The following is a 20,147-nucleotide window of genomic DNA, read 5'->3' as shown; positions in this document are numbered from 1 at the left end:
TGTTTATTAGTACTGTAATTGGGAGTTCTCGAGTCTTCTTGAACAATGCATTCATCCTTCCAGAACAATTTATTGTCAACTTAAGTATCTTCTACTAGGGAAATCTACATTTGCCCATTTTGTAGGTTCTATATTTTAAAGTCATTTATAAACATATATATGTGTCTCTAACATAGTTTGAATGATTTAATCAAATTATGGAATTATATTTGCTCTAGCTACATACCAAAATAATCCTAATGTAAGTTTATCATGAGTATCTGTAACCATATTATAAGATAGGTAATGACAATATAATCCATGGTATGTAGTAGGGTAAAATTTACTCATTACATATAATATTCTACGATGTCTATCAGATATAATTGTCATATTTGGAATATCTTTAAATGATTTAAAAATCACTCCCATATAGAACCACACTCAATCTCAACAATTGTAAAGTCAACTGGAAGTAGATTTCCATTATCCTCTATTATTGTGGCCATCAATAATACATCATGATACTTGTCCCTTAGGTGTGTTACATTAATTCCAATTAATTTTTAAAAATATGTTCAAAAAATTCTTCCACATGCACTAGAAGCCCAAAAGCAATGTTAGAATTTATCACCATTTCTTTTCAATGCAATGTATGTCTCATATATTTTAGCTTACGAAATAATTTAGGGAGATCATCATAATCCTTATCGAAATCACCTACCACTTTATTTATAACTTTCACACGTGCATAGTATGCCTTTCAATATGATATATTCACTCTAAATTTTGATTTCATCTCATTCTAAATGTTTATGGATCTATAATCTTATGATGTCATAAAATGACTTTTAATTTAAGAAGCTATAAATGAAGATATGCATGCAGGATGATCAGTTGTTGTCATACTAAAAAAAAAGGGATAAACCTAGTTAGCTTCATTGATTATATCTGGGGGTGACCAACTCGACCCCATGAAATTTTTTCACCGGCCACCAAGGTAAATTGGAAAGCGCTCGCAGTGGACGGCTAAGAAGTCGAGTATCTTTTTGTTGTGCGCCTCCATTTGGAGGAAAAAATTCTACAAATTTACTATAGTTGGAGATCGAACCGTGGATGTCTGGGTGACAAAGCTATTGACATACTAAAACCGCACTGATGACACTAAATATTTTGTAACTATGAATTCAATATCTCCTCTTGTAATAATTGTCCATGTGTAATTTTCTTCAACATAGATTACTTTAACTCTATTCTTTTTGATGTTCTTTATTTTGTATTTGAAGCGTCTATTCATAGCATATTTAATAAATGTATGTGTAAAATATTTTTGCGTTACATATACCGATAATAAGAATTTATATATGTTTATGTTAGTACTATTAGGCTCCGTTTGGTAGGGGTGATAGGATTAAGATTATGTTTTCAAAAAGTTATTAATATGTCATTTGATAGGGTTGATTAGGAGTGAGATTCACAATCCCTAGGCATGGAGAGTGATTATTAATCCTATCCCTAATTTTATCCTAATCAACCTAATTCTAATCCTATCATCGCTACCATACGGAGTCTTAAAATTGGATTGACATTATGAAAGTTTTAAAAAAATACATTATCTAACTAATAAATAATTCCTCAACAAAATCATCTACTTTTATTAGAAATGTTCATTTCATTTGCATCTTTCGCTAATGGAAAGGGTTGATAGCCCTCTGTACATTCATGGCCAAAGAGAATCCGGAGACTTATAAATAGCACCCTTTTAGTAATTCAAGGTGAAGATGAAGGTTGTGATGTTCTGATGTACTTTCTCCATGTATCAATCAGGCCTGAGAATGACATTACAGTTTAAAATCCTCCCCTTATGAAACACATGGAAGACGACTGTGTGTTGATTGACTACGATGGCGGTGACTAGTAGGTTTCATCACTATTTAAATTATTTCGACAACACGAGATTTTGGTGAAGAAAGTAGTCAGCAATTTGTAGGCTATTGGATTTGAAGATGACTTCGTTACTAGCGATGCTGATTAGTGAATCTTCGTGGGAAGGTTGTTTGCGCTGTCGGTTTTTCTTATCTTTTTTATCATACAAATCAAACTAAACTTCTATTAGAAAAGTAATTAAACCAAATGATTGAAAAAATATATATTCTATAATAAAAAAGGACAAAAATAAAAATGACATTTTTTTCTAAATCACCGAGGGTACATTTTATTATTATTATTATTTTTTATTTAAATTATAAACTGATCGAATATATTATAGCTGCTATACAGCCGTTCTTGCTACGACATACTTTTGACTTTTGCCCATATAACAAAAATAAGATTTCTTTTCAATGGACTGAAGGTATATAAAGTTTTTATGATTACATCATTGAGGCGTGCCTATGCTGAGCCCACACGCCTTGGGCCTTTCGGGCCCATCAAATGTCCTTGTTAGTCAGGCACAGCCCGACTCAAATGCAATACAATATTTTGAAACAAGACAGTGGGGCTGGACCTGATCAATTTTTTAAAATAATAACAATAAAAATAAAAAGTAAAAAAATGGAAATAAATTTATTAATAAAATGACATTTATTATGCTAAAATTTGACTGGCCGATTGAGTTAAAAAAAATACTATAACAAGAGAAGTTTTTGTAAGTTGACAGTTCATTTTTTTAAACATGGGGCCATTCTCCGAGGAGTTGACTAAACTTCACCAAAAAGGCAATAGAGAAAAAAAAAATCTAAAAATATTAAAATCGTCAAGTTGATTCTCCTTTTAAGTCACCCATATTCTACGTATTAGATGCCATTTGAAAATTGAAAAAGAAAATCATCAAACATTTTATATTTAATTATTTAACTCTAATTTTCATTTTCCTTTCTTTTAAGTCACCCATATTCTACGTATTAGATGCCATCTCTAGAATCAGTCTGTAGCCAACTGTTAAATTATTTTTTCGAAAATTAATTTCTCATCCTATTATAATAAATCTGCTACCTGAGTTCCCGTGGCCATCGTGTTTCTACTCTTATAAGTACACAAAGTCGGCGATAAATAACTTATATTTATATTATTAAAAAAATGATACTGAGAGCAGTTCTAGGAATTAAATAAATAATTTCCAACTCCTTTCATTCGGGACACGTGTTATTCTTTCGGATCACTCGACTGGCCGTCCCTCGTGACGTTAGGGAATGCTTCTCAATTTTTGTCCTCCTGGGTGGGTCTAGACGCTTCCTCCAGGACCCGCGACCCACGACCCACCAAGCGCGTCGTCTTTCGGTATGTCGCTGGGTTTCTGTGTCCGAGTATGGAAGTTTGCATTTCTTAAATGTTTGGTCTTGGTGACGGGGAGTGGTGGCGGTGTTTTGAATTCGATTGCTTTGTACTTCTACTGCGTCGTCGTCTTCTTCCTTTTAAGAAGGCGATTTGTTTTTGTTGCTCCTCCCCGTGCCGGTGCCGTTCTCTCTCGCTTCGTTGAAACTGGAGAGGATTCCCGTGGTTTGTACTCGGGATAGTCGTTCTTTCGTGTCGGCTGATGGACTTCAGGTAAGCATTGCCCCGAATTCTTTCTGTAAGGTTGAATTGTTGATCCAGACCCTGGAAGTCCGAATCACTTTATTCAGTTTCCTTCTTTTCTGTTGGATAATTTATACCGGTTGTGGCGTACTTTGGGATTGATATTTGTGAATGAACTTTGGTTGTTCTGGGGTTTTTTAACTGGGTTTTGTAGTTGCCCACGGACCAAATGAGGGATTCACCTCTGTGTAGATTGTGGTGAAGGAGGAACTAGATTATAAAATGCCCAAGTCGCTTTCTTCTGTTTTCCCACTAATTCTGCTAGCACACATATTGCGAATACGGCATTGGGTGGCATTGCATCTTACTTATTTAATAGGCACTTGTTTTACTCTTTTGGCGAAATACCAAAAGATACTCATCTGACTCCCTTTCAATTACCAGGCATGCTTCTCCGAGCTCTCCCGATGGACATTATGGAAGACTTGACACTGAATTTCTTATAAGTGATGAAAGAAAAGGTATGGCTGGCCATGATCAGAATGGAAGTCTACTAGGTCTGGCAACAAGTGCTGTAGTGAGCGGAAGAAGAGATGTTAGCAGGCAAGACTGATACTTATCATCTCTTTCAGACGTAAAAACTAGCAATTTTCTCCTTTCTTCCAAGATGCTTGCTTATTTTCTGTGCTTATTCTTCAGATATTTAAGCCTACGGAAGATCATTTTGCAACTTAAAAACAATTCTTCCTTTTACATTTTACATTAAACTTTCAGCACCTTATGTGATTTTCTTAACGTTTGCTGTTTCAGTTTATTTCCTCCATTTTATTTCTGCTTTTTTCATTCTTCCATACTAATTGCTAAATTTCTCGTTGAACTGAGCAATTTTAGTGGTAAACATTTCTGATCATTATTTATATACAACATCTGTTAGTGTAAGGAATCCATGATTCACTTTGTTGCTCTGATATTGCACAATTATAAAGGAATTCTGGCAAAAATCAAAATGGTGAAAGACTCCCCAAGTCAGATCATCCAAGGGCGCCCCTTTTTAATTGTTTATTAAAAGGGCACTCCAAATTTAATTTTTCAACAAATTACCTCTACTCAATAGAAGTCATTATTTTTTTCTTTTTATTTTTTTGCTAAATGCTTTATAAAATAAAAAAAAAAATTATTTGTAAATTCTAACTTCTACTTTTGTGGGTATGATTATTTTTTCTTTTGTAAGCTTACAATTTTATTTACTAATCGGATTAATAGTAAATTTATTTTTTTTATTTTGTGTTTGCTCTTATTTTTCTATTGTGTTAAAATATAAAAAAAATCTATGAATTTAAAATTTTCTCGACCTATTTAGCTTTTTATATTGTTAAATGCTTTATAAAAAATATAAAATTATTTTCTTATAAATTTAAAATTACATATATTTTTATGCATGTGATTATTTTTATTTTATAAAATTAAGAGTTAATCTACTGATGAGATCGGGACATTGGGTTGAGTTTTTTTTTTTAATGAACCAAACTAGCCAATAAACCGTTCCTATTGAACTGATTTTATATGGTTGATCTTGGGAAAAATTAGATTTGAGGCTCCCTTTTGATAAAAAAAAAACAAAAATGAGTTATCGTTTAATAGAAAAAAAAAGGGTGCCTTTTGATGATTTTTATAAGTAAGGGCAGTCTTTTAATGTTTGCCCAAGAAATTCCACTTATACTGATTACACAATTTTTTTGTTTTTTGCAAAAAAGTTCAAAACCCGATCAAAAATTCACTACAGGCGCAAAACTTTAAGTCATCGTGCTATAAATGAAGCATAGTGAAAACTGATTTCTTTGATCTTTGATAAATTGGTGAATGTTTCTTGCGTGCTCATATTTCTATTGTTTTATGGGATAATTAAGTGATAGAATTTATTGTCTTTTTTTCTCATTTTATTTTATATTTGCTACATGATTCATCTTCTTTTGTGATCTTATGCATATATCTAAAAATGGTAGATTTCATGTAGCGGAATTCTGATCATTTATGTTCATCTACAGGCCACTATCTGGAGTAAAATCCTTTGAAGACGATATGGACTTGGAAAATGGTAAAGATGAAAATGGAAGGGATAAACCTTTTCGCTACAATAGGCCTCTAAAGTTGAATAACCAAGCTTTTCTATCTGGTCTTGCTTACTGCTTGTCATCATGTAGCATGATACTTGTGAACAAGTTTGTGTTGTCTGGCTATGATTTTAGTGCTGGGATTTCGCTAATGCTTTACCAGGTGTGGTTCAATACTGTCATCATCTCTTTGCTTCTATTCTACACATCATCATGTTGAATTCATTACCACATCAAACTACTAAAATGGCTTACATTTGAATGCAACTTCTTGGCTTGCAGAACTTCGTTTCAGTTATACTAGTCTCCACTTTGAGTTCATTTGGTGTAGTATCAACGGAACCACTCACTTGGAAATTAATGAAAGTTTGGTTACCGGTGAATATAATATTTGTTGGGATGCTTGCCACAAGCATGCTTAGGTATGACAATTTTCTTGATTCAAATTTCTCTGATCTTGGTCTTTTGGCTGCTTTTCATGCATAAAAACTGAGAGGTAGTATTTAAATAAGAATGAAACAAAAATTGCTAGGCTTAGCAGGAGATGAAATAGAGTAATCTTCTTTACTTTCATTTCCATTCTCTGTTTAGCTGCATATTGTATTTGTAGTTCCTTCTAGTTTATTCCAACCCATTTAACTGGAAGAAAAAGAGGATCAATTATTTATACACATTATACACCTCTGACAATTATATCATTACCATAAGGTCATGTATGAAAGCTAATGGAAGTGTAACCAATGGACCTGTAAGTTTTCATCATGAACCAACTCTAAGTCCTTATCTTTTACATTAATACTAGAGGTATTGTGTCTGGGTACATTTGATGTATATGCAGGTATTACTACGAAAATTATTTGATCTTTATTGTATTTGGAATAGCACGACTTTAAGTATAGTAACTTGACCAAGAAATTGAATGCATATATGCTCACTAATAATTAACAATAAAAGAAAGGAAAAAAACACATTATCTAAACTTTCTAGTGGTTAAAAAATTACTCTGCTTATGCAATCAAAAACATAAAGTTGATGTGCAATATTTAAAATATTTTTAGTAAGATTAGTCATTTGATTCACATAATCATAACATTCTTCATTCTCTTGTATTCTACCTCTCCTGGAGTAAAATGATTATGAATTTACTTTTCTCTCATGTCATTCCTCCTATCTTACAGGAGATGTTGAAACCTTGATCCAAATTTTTTGTCCGCAACACTTTTATTAGAAGGATATATTGAGTTCTTGTTCTCTTTCAATAATATCTTTATTTTTTCTCGAGTAGATGCTGTTACTTACTCAACTCTCTTCTTCAACAACTCCTTTTGACCCTTGAAGTAAGGGTCAACTTTTATTGTATTCTCTCAATATTTTCTCCTCTTTTACGTCTCCATTAAAATATTTTTGGCTCCAATTTGCTTTTAATTGATGGATGATGCAACACCTTCAATTTCAAGTTAGGAAAAAAGATAATGTTTGATGTGCTCTTTTAAAGCACAAACCAAGTTTTTGACTTCAACATCTCACTATCATAGTTAGAAGGAGGCCCACTTGTCCCACTTGTGTCTTGATATCTTCATCTAATGTCCTAGTCAATCGTGTTTTGTAGTTTGTGGAACTCCAACTTGAGGAAAAGTGTTAGAGAAGTCCCGCATTAGTAATTATGTACTGTGTTAAGTCTTATATAAGGTGCAGTTTGTCTCATTTCGTATTGAATAAGAATGATGTATTTCTTCCAACTCACACATAAGTATCAGACAAGTTTCATATCACAGATTTGAATATTCTTGCTATTAGGACAAGAAACCATGATATGATATTGACATGGAGAGAAGGGAAGGAAAAAAGAGAATGGAGAAGGAACTGAGAAAGATAAACCATCCTTCTTTTTGCTTGAGGAAAAGAAACAAAAGGCTGGAATAACTGAATAATAGTACTGACCGGTGATAGTTGACAACATTGGTTGATATTTGCTGACCAGATTAGTCAGCAACTACTAGCCTGTATCCTCAATCATTCGGTGAATGTGCTGGCCTGCTATTCCTCTCCTCTTCATCCTATTTGGTTGGAAAGACTATAGAGTCAGGACAGGAAAAACTTTGGTCCTCTTTCCCTTCCAAGTAAAAAAGGACTGTTCCTCTCCCTTCTTCCTTTCCTCCATGTTTTTCTTTCCTCTTTATTTTGGACCCAAATAAAGTTGCCTCTATATAAACTCTTATAGGCTTTCACTTGAGGTCTTGACGGTATTTGTGGACTTTGGTACTAGTTCTATGACATTATGGATTTTGTGTGCCAACAAAACCGAGCGAGCATCTCTGGACTTATACTTCCTCCGATTATGAGTGTTTTTTTTTTTTTTGAATATTGGCAGTACCGTGTATCTTTCTTATTTGTTTGTGTTTGATCAATCTTGCATTATTTCCCAGTAGACCTTGTTATTGTTTATAGCCTACTTGCACTAGTGACCCACACCACAACATTATCTTGCATGACTATTCTTAATATTTCTATCTGATAATATGCTAATGGAATTTTTTTTTCTGTTGCAGCTTAAAATACATCAATGTTGCCATGGTAACAGTTCTTAAGAATGCCACCAATGTCATAACTGCTATTGGTGAAATGTACCTTTTCATGAAGCATCATGATGGGAAAGTGTGGACAGCTCTGATTCTAATGGTACCTCCTTATCAAGTGTAGAAAATAACTAAGTATATATCACTGGCGTGAAATGATGACTATGTGCATATATGACTAAAGTAGATAAGAAATTTTTTCTTGGCGTTAGGTTATCAATAAATGTGTTTAGTGCTGCTTGACATTTTCGTTTAGCTTGTTCATTGATATTCATTTTAAAGTAGATTATGTTCCATTCATGAAGTAGTCACATTACTCTTTAACAATCCTACATTGTGGTGTAACATATTACCTCCCTAATATTTCCCACTGACTCTTTCTGCAGATTATTTCGGCTATTTCAGGGGGGATAACAGATCTATCATTTCATGCTATTGGCTATGGATGGCAGATTTTAAATTGTTTTCTGACGGCATTCTATTCGGTCATTTTTTATGTTTCTTATTTTCTCAGCAAATTTTAAGATCATCATATGCTTCTACCAATCAGTACTCACACTGAGTCACGTTATTCACTTCTTATTTTGTTTGAACGTTAAACTTATAACTGTGAGAGAACAGTAGTGGCACAAGTTCTTGGACTTTTTTCTCCTCTTTGAGTTTTTGTTCATTGTTAAATAAATGTGGAATTTTTAGATGAATAAGGCATATTGGACACTGATTCTTTGATAGTAGCCAATTGAGTAATGATATAATAGCGACTTTACCAAAATTGTTTTTAAGATGAGCAAGAAACCACCAGGAAGATTTTTGGGTGTGTCCAAAGAGAGATTTATATGCAATTAGTTAATCAAGGTTAGTGACTCCATCCATACATGCTTCCTAAGGGGAAAGTCATTTTATATCAGTTGAGATAGCTTGTTTGATTTGTGGTATTTCTGTGTATTATACTTAAATTGACATGTTGGACCTTGTAAGGTAACAGCTGAACATTGCAACTTACTAGCCATACTTATGTTTTCTTTCCATATTGCTGAAATTTCCACTGGAATCAAGCATTGCAGCTCATTCATTGACTATATTGAACCTATAACTGCAGAACTCAAAGTGTGCTACTATGACCTTGCATTTTTTTATGCTATGTTTTAATGTACAACACTTGATTACCAGATTTTAGTAAATCTGACATAATTTTCTTGTTTTTTATTCAATGAACTGACAAAGGTTTTCCTACACCACAGTTGACCCTACGGCGAGTTATGGACACCGCAAAGCAAGTAACCAAATCTGGAAACTTAAATGAGTTTTCAATGGTTATACTCAATAACATGCTTTCTCTGCCTTTGGGACTTCTACTAATATTTGCTTCCAATGAAGTCGACTATCTTTATAAAACGTGAGTAGTTTATGTTGTTCTCTTACTACATATTGTTTAATATCCAGTAGTAATTTTTAGTATGAGCTGCTTCAGTTTTTGATTCTCGAACTGGAATTATCTTGTCTTTATGGCATTTGCTTCCAATTGACATTAAAAAAAACCATAAACTTTATCATGGCAGTTTGATCAGTTCTCAGATAATTAACTATATGCTTAGTTTCTGCTGAAGCCTTAATATTAACTGAAGCTTTCTTAGAAGATAGTAGAATCCACAATGGGTTTCTAATACATAATTGTTTTTATGACACTTCTAATATTACTATTTGGAAAAAGAAATGAAAAACAAATATCTAAATACAAGTTATGCTTGCCATTCCTCTATATCACTTTGTCCTATCCGCTAGCTCTCTGTCATTTCTTAACCGTTTTCCATGTTTAAAATTTTGACATAATCAAGGACATGAACTTACTGTGATATCTGATGTCTAGAATAACTCGATGCAGCGTAACATACTAGCCAATGATAGGTCATTTTTTGACTATTAATGAAGTTATATTCGCTATTTCCTCAATTTTCTGTCCTTTCTTGTTATTTATCATTCTTTTTTTTTTTGGACAATGCTAAATGGCTAGAATCTAGCCGGCTAGAATGATTTTTTTTTTTTAATTTTTAGGGTTATTATTAAAGGTGTTCAAGTAATATCATATTTTGAGTCAATTATATCATCTATTTTCATATTTAATTTCAAAAATAATATCTAATTCATTTTATTAATAATACTTGATTAATTTTTTAATTAGCTTAATTAATTTTTTAGCTAGATAAATTCAGATTTTGGGCAGTCAAATTCTAGCTAGTCAGATTTACCGCTTCTTTTTATCATATTACCCACTCTTTAAGAAGTATCAGGCAGTCAAACTTCTTGGAATAATAACATTGGACTGAGCAGTTAGCACAACCTTTGGCACTGAGATCCACGTCTATTGTTTTGCAATGTTGTATTTCCTAGACCAAATAATCGTGTTGCTTTGCAAAATTACTCCGGTTTTGTAGGATGTCTCACATTTTTGAACAGCAAAGATTGTCTCGAGGTTTAGTTGATAATTATTGCATATGCGCAATAATTGTCTATGAATATATAGTATTAAAATTTAAATTGATACCTTTGAATTTTGTGTTAGATACTTGGACTAAAAGATTTCTAGTCTTAGCTAACAACTAGTGAAATATATCGAGTCATTGACCAGTAAATATTTGAAGTGTAAGGCTGTAAGCTGCTGCTCTTATCAATTAAATTTATTATAATTCCCTGAAACACTCTCTTTATTGGGCTTATGAACTAGTGATTTGGCAGGCCACTTTTGAAGATGCCTATGTTTTGGCTGGTGACAACTTTAAGTGGTTTTCTAGGTCTTGCTATCAGCTTCACTTCAATGTGGTTTCTTCATCAGACAGGTGCAACTACATACAGGTAGGGCAGAACGTCTATCATTTGTCAAATTAAATTTATTAGGCTTCATTTCCAATCCATCCCAGTCACACAACTTGTTTACTCAATAGGACTTAGTTTTCCATTTGAATTTTATTTTTGTTCCTATTTTTGTAATATCAACAGCATTCCATTTGTCATGACCCCCCATGCATACTTTCACTTTGGATGTTGGGTACCCATATTGTCACTGGTTATACATCTTTTGCATATAGTTCAATGGCGGGAGAAAATCCATGCAGCAAATCCAAAATAGTCGGAACATCACAGCTTGAGGATGATGTATTCTTCCCTGAGACTCATGTTTACATATTATTCAATATAAAAGCCAGAATGCTTAACCAAATCATTGATTTTTTACGTTGTTGATTAGATAGACTTCTCTATATTTCTTATATTATATAATCCTCCTGCCTAGTGAAGCACATGTTGACCCATGGTGGAATTAACAATCTTTGATCATGGGTGATACTGTTTTGTATATGGCTTGATTAGGGTAATTGTTTGCTGATATATGGATTTTGCAGTCTTGTAGGATCACTCAATAAAATTCCACTTTCACTTGCTGGAATCCTTCTTTTCAAAGTTCCAACCAGCTTAGAGAATCTGTTCAGCATTCTTTTTGGTAAGTTTTCATTTTGAGCTTAGGCATTCTGTTTGTGCACACATTTAATGGAGGAGCTTATGCCTACCTCTGCAGGTCTCTTAGCTGGTGTGTTTTTTGCTAGAGCAAAAATGCGATAATTGCATAACAGTATAATACAACCACTTCTATCGGAGAAAGAACTATGAAGCATGATAATGAAAATGCTTCCTATCATAGCAATGGCATGATTACACGAGTAAACTTACGAGTAGCAAACAAAGAGTTTGAAGGCCTCAATGCCACTGAGGTTTCCTTGTTAAGGAATCATCATTCAATCTCGAGAAGCTATGTACTATTTCTATATATATACTCTCCTTTTTTTTCCCTTCCATTTTTAGCTTTCCTCAATTATTTTTAAAAGGAAGACAATCCTCAAGCTTAGTTTTATTTTGTTGTGTTTTATCTGAATTTACTTTTAATTGAAAATGCTTTTGAATGATAATGATTCTTATTGTCTGCTAAAGTTCTTCAAACAGTCCCTTGGATTACTTGTGGTGTCCGCTTCTCTTCAGTTAGCTTTTGTTTCTAACTTTCGAGTGTATGATTTTTTTTATTGCCATCGAGTTTGGTACAAGTTTTACTTGAATGATCTGCATATGTGTTTAATTATTTCAAGTCGATCTGTTTAATAAAAAATTATTCTTTTGCAACTCAAACTCAAATTGAGTTGACTAATCTAATTATGAAAGTTAATGCCTGCCCTTAAAGTGCACAATTCTTTTAGTTAGTGTTATATATACTTTAGAGATTTAATTAATCATAAATCAAATAAGATAACATTTAACAGTTATTAAAAATTTGTTTAGATGAGGAGTATGTAGCTAGAAAACAATTAGATGTCAGCATGAACTCAATGATTAGACGAAAAAAAGGCAAAAACTTTTACATGATTCACTGTAGGGAATATTTGTTTTGACAGCAGATTTCCTACTATCTCACAATCTTAGCACACGCATCAAGCATGATTCAAACTCGAACAGTTCACGAGAAGAAGAAGTTGAGCAAAAAGGGAACGCAATCTAAAGAACAGGATTTGAAATAATGAAGAAATGTTGATGCTTTTGAATATGAACTTGCAAGTTTACCGCGTCAATCACAGCCAGAGCTTGGTGCCGCAATGCTGCGACAAGATGCGACCATCTCCGGCTAGGGCACTCGTCAGAACACCGCAAGTCACCTCCATCCTCATGCTCCAAAGCTTCAACTTTCCCAGCTTCGGCCGAGCCCTCAACTTCGCCGTCAACTCCAGAGCCGCGGCTCCCTTCGGCGGCGAGGCGCCCGACCCGCGGAGAGCCAGCGGCATCGCCGTCGTGCTCCGGGACCCCTGGTCGAACCCCGGCGTCTCCCCGGCTGCGATCTCGGCTCCGCTGCTGACGGCGACGAGGGCCGCGCTCCCGCCGGCTGCGTAGGAGTACCCCATCGCGCGGCTAGGGTTCCAGACGCTCAAGGTCAGATCGTACTCTGTTTCAGTGGTGTTTTGGACGGAGAGGCTTTGGACAGCGAAGGCGGGGCGCAAGGCGAAGTGCAAGGCGGCGGAGGTAGCAGCAAGGAGGAGGAAGGCGGCGGCGAGGATCCAGATGAGGCAGAGGAGCCCGGGGCTGCGGCGGCGGTTTTTGGTGCGTTTGCAGTAGCGCTCGACGAGGTAGGCATTCTCCGGCGGGGGGACGCGGTAGACCTGGTCCTTGGCGACTTGGACGACGAAGGTGCCGAGCTGGGGCACGGGGCCGGGCAGGGCGTTGGTTGTGGGCGGTGTCTGCTCCGGCTCCGACATGGGAAGTAGGGGTGCGGTGAGGGAGGAAGAGTAGCCAGAGGAAGGAAGTGAGGCGATGGCATCGGGAGGAGAAGGGTTGGAAAAAGGGGAACACCCGCACACGTAGTGGCGGAAACAGCTTCAGGCCAGCCGCGGTCATGGGCCATGGCGCGGTTTGATGTGTTGTCGTCGAACGGAGAGTTGACCTTACAATCGGTCAAAAACACGTGGATACGCTTGTCTCACTGTGTTCGAGCCGAGTTAATAATTTATTGAAGAAAATCACAATGCAATGGATTTTCTAAATTTTATTTATTTATTTATTTATTATTGTTATTATTATTATTTGTGTTTTGTGGTGTTGATAAGGAGAATCCGGTTAATAAAATATTTTGGGAATTAATTATTTAGTGGAATTTTGGTTTTTAAATTAATGCTGCTATATTCCAGCTGCAACAGGTTGTGAGCAAGTCCGACCGTGTTTCTAATATTTTAAGGAAAATGTTACTAAAAAGGGTAAAAAAAAGGGAGAAAATTGGCGTAGACCTACTAGAAAAAGAAACCATGTACCAGAACAATGAGTTAGGGCTTCCATATTAACGTTATAATACTTATAAGACGTTATCGGTGTTAAAATCAATGCGTTACTTGTTATTAATAAAATGTCTTGGAAAGGCCGAATAGATTTTGCTAGCCCGTTTAAGGCCCGTATAATTCATATTGTGCGTTCCGAAACGGCTGCGTTTGACGCAACCGGCTCAATTCTGGGTCTTGTTTAAGTCGCCCACCCATATAAGTAACAGAGAAGTAGGGTTTGGGGGAGCGAATCAGCAGCAGGAGGAAGGAGGAAGGAGGAAGGAGGAAGGAGGAGAAGGAGCAGCAGCAGTCAACATGAGGCCGATTTTGATGAAAGGCCACGAGAGGCCACTAACGTTTTTGAGGTACAACCGGGAGGGAGATCTGCTCTTCTCCTGCGCCAAGGACCACACACCCAACGTTTGGTTTGCCGACAACGGAGAGAGGCTCGGTACTTATCGTGGGCACAATGGCGCCGTCTGGTGTTGCGATGTCTCCCGTGAGTTCCTCTTCCGCCGCTGCTCCCGTTTGCATAGCTTTTTTGTTGACAAGGTTTGGTTGATAAGACATATCTTATATGCCTTTGTTCGGGAAGGAAGTTAGGGGTTTTCCGTCTCGGGACGCCAATTTTAACAGATTTTTCTTCTTTTCTTACCTTGGATGTGGAGCTGATATGCTGTTAATCTGATGATTCTAGGGGATTCTATGCGTTTAATCACGGCGAGCGCAGATCAGACCGTGAAGCTATGGAATGTGCAGGATGGAGTTCAGCTTTATTCTTTTAATTTTGACTCTCCAGCTAAATCTGTGGACTTCTCAGTTGGCGACAAACTTGTTGTAGTCACGACTGATCCATTCATGGGCTTGCCATCCACCATTCAAGTGAAGCGAATTGCCAGGGATCCAAATGAACGTATGAACTGTCTGAAAATATACTTTGTTTACACTTTGAACATGCTAGCTTTTATCTTAACTACATATCTAAGTTCTTCAACATAATGTTGCCTTGGCATTGAGGTAGGCTCCACGAGAATGTATAAGATAATTATTGAACTACTATGACTTTGTAGGTTCATGCATGACTGAAATTTGCTCACGCTGGTATAGTTAGCACTATAGATTGCTTATCGTCAGATTAGTCAATATAGTCAATCTACTAATCTAGCAGTTCTAGTCCAATGACTTTGTATTCCTAGGAAGTCAGGATTTGACTTGAACCATGATCAGTCATATCACCTATGTATAACCTTACTGTTCTCACCATCTTCTTCACTGTTATAGGACAGTCATTTCATGATGTTTGTTTATGCAGAAACTACTGAATCGGTCCTCACGATTAAGGGGCCTGTGGGACGTATAAATAGGGCTGTGTGGGGACCGCTAAACAAGACTATAATTAGTGCCGGTGAAGATACAGTGATCCGTGTATGGGATACTGAGGTGGGTTTGTTTATATTTTTCATTATATCTTTTCATAGTTTCCAACAATTTCACTATAACTAACGTGCTTTCCTCTGGTATCATACACATTCATGTATTACATATATAACAAGGTTATTCATTTTCTTGGAATTATTTACCAAAGACTTGATGGATGTTTCTATCTTCTAATCTGTAAATTTGCTGTTTAGATGATGTGACGTTAGCTAAGTATGGATTTTTTTTTTCTTCTGATACCATATTAGTCCCCCTTAGAATTATTGTACCGGTTCCTAATATATCATTCTTTCACATGGTCTACTTTTCATGTTTTGCCATGTTTTGTGGTGGCTCTTATCTTTCAAGGAAATTTCATGCCGCTTGGCAACATATCATTATAAGACATTGTTATCATATCTAATTTAATTATCATTTCATTCTTGATGAGCCAAGGAAATCAAATCGGTTTCAAGGAATAGCAGTACAAAATCTAAGATATATAAAATATCAGACTTATTTGATTTCATTTTTTAATTAGTCAAGACCTTGCCCAACTCTTCATCACAGCACAGTCAATTTCATTCTTGTTGTCATTGGGCAACATGTGTATTCATTGTGGTATTTTTGTGTGAACTTTTCAGACTGGCAAACTGCTGAAGGAGGTAGACAAAGAAATTGGTCATCAGAAAACGATTACCTCCCTATCTAAATCTGCAGATGGCTCTCATTTTCTAACAGGTTCATCAGATAAGTCTGCCAAGGTGACAACCACTTTTATCTAGAGATTTTTATCTCACACTTCAATTTTTTGTTTACTTTCTTCATAAATTTCGTTTTTCTTATTTCTTTGGTTTAGCTCTGGGATGCAAGAACTTTGACTCTTCTCAAGACGTATGTGACAGAACGTCCAGTGAATGCTTGTGCAGTATCTCCACTTCTTGATCATGTAAGCAACTATTTGCAACAAAATATTTTCTGCTTACCTTCTCATTTGATTGATTCTGCTTTGTCAATTTCCATTAGATGAAAGCAACCAAGCATGCAAGAAATGTGGAATTAAAAGCATCCACTTTACATAAACAAAGATATTTTCCTTTGTTTTGGTAGATTTGCCTTTTTTTTAAAGCTTTCCCCCTATTTGCCTTGACATTTTCTTTTCACCTACAAAGCAATACCTTATGACAGAGCTACGTTAAATGAGCTGTTGTAGCTTCAATGTGCAGCTTGAAACCTGCAATATAGCTATATTGTAATTTGAACCTTGCATTCAAAAACTTTGTAATGGCTTAACACACTACCTTCTCTCATTATGTTTGATATTGACACACTGTTTTTTGTATGATAATGTGGGACAGTGGAAACTTATGCTTTATATGGAGTGTGGAATACTTGGTTACATTATATGACTTCATGTTGTGATCCAGTGTCTTGAATTGCAAATGTGACATTGTTATTTAAATGGGAATTTCTCATGTTGGAAATTAATTAAAGTTTGAAAGTAAACAACAGTGTAGTTAGTAAATATTGTATGCCTATCCTTGTAAATCTGATATTTATATGGGTAGTCACATCAACTTTTCCTTACAGTCGGTAGTTGGCAGTTGGCACTCCTTATAGTGTTGCAGGTCTTGAATTCTTGATTTTTAGCTTCGTCTATTGGTTTTATTTAGGTGGTTATTGGAGGAGGCCAAGAAGCAGTACATGTCACTACCACTGACCGCCGTGCAGGAAAATTTGAGGCCAAATTCTTTCACAAGGTGAACTATTTTGTTAGTTTCCTGAATGCTATGATCTCTATTATAATTTATATTATGTTTTTAAACTAGATCTTTATTAATCATTTTTTTTAATAATAGAATCTTCAAGAAGAAATTGGTGGCGTGAAAGGACACTTTGGACCAATAAATGCTCTGGCTTTCAACCCTGATGGGAGAAGGTTTGCTGCACTGCTTCTGTTTTATAAGCATGCTAAATTTCAACTATGCTAACTGTCTGATAAAAAAAACTACTATCTAATCCTAACCTAATTCTTCCCCCTGCATGTTCGTATAGTAGATATAGGCTATTAAGTTGATGTATCGTGCTGTATTGATTTGTTTATTCTATCTGCAATTATCCTTGTCTGCAGTGTTAGATGTGTGTTTGTTGTATCTATATATTTGCACTAAATATTTTCTTCTTGACTTCCAGTTGTTAATTTAATTTGCCTTTTATCTTGAATATTATTAGCCTGTTGAGCCTTTTCATTTTTGTTTCTAAGAGCTTGTGAAGTGATTCTTATGTGTGAGAGCGCAATCAAACCTTTCATTTACCTCCCTCATTCCATTCCTTTCTTAAGACATTGTAGATGATGGCATTGCTCCTTTTTATCATAATTGTTAAATAGTTGAAATAACTGTTGCCGATCCTTTGGTTTTGCTAATATTTATCTATTTTTGATATGGCATCGACATAATTAGTATTTCCATCTTCTGAACCATGACTTATAACCCCTTCCGAGTCCTTGTAATGTTGGACGGTTGGTTGGTTCATGAAATGAAACAACTACCCTAGCACAACGGATTTTGAATAACATGTTTTGCTGAGACTTGAGAATACTTAACATATTTTTGATGGTATCTACCATATGAAAACACTACCCTAAACCCATTTTATTCTCTCTTTTTGTCCCTTGTGCCCCATCAAATGAGGGTTACTGGTCTGATTGTTTTCCAAAATTCCAGACGCTAGTTTGGATTATTAGTTGCTCATGTCGATCTTGTTTGATTCTTATTATGTCTAGTTTCTCGAGTGGAGGTGAAGATGGTTACGTGAGACTGCATCACTTTGACCCAGATTACTTCAGTATCAGAATGTGAATATAGTATACGAGGTGCCATTATACCCCCTCTCTATTTACATCGTAAATGGCTAAATACATCCTCGTGGCTGCTATGATTTCTGATTAATGCTAATGTGCGTTACTCAGGCTGCTTTATTGTGGCTCATTGGTTTATGAGGAGGAACCGGGAAGAGTTTCAGTTGGCTGCGCTCCGAGTGATTCCGATAGGATAATACTTCTTTGCAAGAGGACTATCTATCATTTATTTTGCTCTTGTTATATTATGTCTTTGATTAGAAGTTAATGTCAGTATTTTGAAATTTCACATCATATCAATTGATTTGAAAATGAATTTATTGACCTTGTATTTTTTTTTTTAAAGAAAATCATATTTTGTGGACTTGAGTTTACTCTAGATCAGAGCTGTTTACTCTCTTCAATCCAAAGTATGACCTTATTAGACAAATATACCAAATTGAAATGTCAAATCTTTATAAATTTTATCTTAATGCTGGTTTATCATTTAAATTCAACTTGTTTTATTATGTTTATTTTTTATTCAATTTATTTAAAAATTGAAACTTAACATATTTCAATTAATACGAAAAGTATGGATTTAGAAAATCGATTCGATTTATGAACGAACGGGAATCAACGATTAAAGAAAGTACTTATAAATATTATTTTTTTTCTATTTATAGAACATGATAAACAGAAAAAGGGTTAGACGGTGGTCATTATTGTATTGGTTCCAGTTTCCACGTTAAGTAATGTCGTACTTAACTTTCTTAACGTAATTGACCACTGTTCTTGGACCTGGTGAAAAGCAAGGACTTGTAACACGTGATCTTGAATGCGAGGTACAGATTGCTTAATATCTAAATTTCAGAGGAATCAAGGGACACTGACTCCTTCATTTAGGGTTTTGAATGAAAACCAAAATGTCAAAAAAGAAACTTGAACATGGTACAAAATTCGAACTAGTATCTTTCTCTGTCACTTTTTTTTTCCTGATCCCTTTCCGTCTCCAATGGAACAAACTGATTCAAGAATCTCCTTTTCAGCTGCATTGTCTTGTTTTTTCAAAGTAAGCATACATTGTCACATTTTTCTGACATGGCCAACAAGCTTCCAACAAAAAAGAATGGAAGCTTTGAAACACTAATGGACCGAAATATCGCTTCAATCTGGATTTAAAACTATGCTCACCTTGTGATTTATTTGAAAATTCACTAATTTCATCTCTGTTCTGCTTTAGTTGTCTGTCTATGTCAATGTTATCTATTTCTAACAATGAAATGAAGGTAGATGGTGTATTCATCGACATTGGGTTCTCGTGAATTGAGATGCCAACTTAATCAACTGCTTATTGCTAATTCGTTCGAGATTTAATTCCCACCAAATTAGTTAGGACAACAATGAATATCACCTTAAATGCACGAGCGACTCGAACCTGCTCATCAAATTAGTGTTCTTCCACACATGTCTCGCATCATGATATATGGCTTACTGAAAATCTCTCTACTCAGGTCACAGTCTCCAGCTAGAGTCGACAGTGAATGAGCTCTTTAGAAATTCCTTTTTCTTGCATTAATTATGTGATGTCTTATTGTTGTTGTATGTTAATTAAATCTTTTAATAGCATGCCTAAAGAGCAGAAGAGGTAGGAGATGGCATTTAACAGGAACTGGTGGCAGATTGATGGCACTGTGGTCGTGAGAGCGAAGAACCAGCATTCAAGACAATTGAAAGAGGAGAGTAAATGGTGGCAGGTGCGACTCCAATTTATGAACTATGGCCTTTTTCCCCCTGCTTTTATTGTCGAGGGCCTTTTTCCTCTTTAAGGATCAAACTCCTCGATATGCTCCAATTCTGCTGAATCCCA

General features: G+C 35.4%; 3 protein-coding genes across 3 annotated transcripts; 2 read left to right on the top strand and 1 right to left on the bottom strand.

Moving 5' to 3' along the window:
* The first annotated feature begins 3,262 nt into the window (after positions 1 to 3,262).
* Positions 3,263 to 12,162, top strand: LOC121980734 (GDP-mannose transporter GONST1-like). The gene is made up of 10 exons (XM_042532925.1): positions 3,263 to 3,525; positions 3,940 to 4,098; positions 5,541 to 5,769; positions 5,889 to 6,028; positions 8,156 to 8,285; positions 8,569 to 8,667; positions 9,424 to 9,578; positions 10,916 to 11,032; positions 11,578 to 11,675; positions 11,751 to 12,162. The coding sequence occupies exons 1-10, from the start codon at positions 3,515 to 3,517 to the stop codon at positions 11,792 to 11,794; spliced, it is 1,182 nt and encodes a 393-aa protein (XP_042388859.1). The 5' UTR covers positions 3,263 to 3,514; the 3' UTR covers positions 11,795 to 12,162.
* A 255-nt stretch (positions 12,163 to 12,417) lies between these two features.
* LOC122001078 (NDR1/HIN1-like protein 13) lies at positions 12,418 to 13,605 on the bottom strand. Its single transcript, XM_042555691.1, has one exon. The coding sequence runs from the start codon at positions 13,465 to 13,467 to the stop codon at positions 12,790 to 12,792; it is 678 nt and encodes a 225-aa protein (XP_042411625.1). The 5' UTR covers positions 13,468 to 13,605; the 3' UTR covers positions 12,418 to 12,789.
* A 669-nt stretch (positions 13,606 to 14,274) lies between these two features.
* Positions 14,275 to 18,674, top strand: LOC121980728 (eukaryotic translation initiation factor 3 subunit I-like). The gene is made up of 9 exons (XM_042532911.1): positions 14,275 to 14,521; positions 14,720 to 14,935; positions 15,335 to 15,462; positions 16,083 to 16,202; positions 16,298 to 16,387; positions 17,112 to 17,198; positions 17,298 to 17,377; positions 18,224 to 18,313; positions 18,410 to 18,674. Exons 1-8 carry the CDS (start codon positions 14,338 to 14,340, stop codon positions 18,297 to 18,299), a joined length of 981 nt encoding a protein of 326 aa, XP_042388845.1. The 5' UTR covers positions 14,275 to 14,337; the 3' UTR covers positions 18,300 to 18,313; positions 18,410 to 18,674.
* The last annotated feature ends 1,473 nt before the right edge of the window (positions 18,675 to 20,147 follow it).

Source organism: Zingiber officinale, chromosome 1B (assembly GCF_018446385.1).
Source record: "Zingiber officinale cultivar Zhangliang chromosome 1B, Zo_v1.1, whole genome shotgun sequence".
Taxonomy (NCBI): domain Eukaryota; kingdom Viridiplantae; phylum Streptophyta; class Magnoliopsida; order Zingiberales; family Zingiberaceae; genus Zingiber; species Zingiber officinale.
The sequence above is the reverse complement of the archived record's forward strand: the minus strand, read 5'-3'. Positions and strand labels throughout refer to the sequence as shown.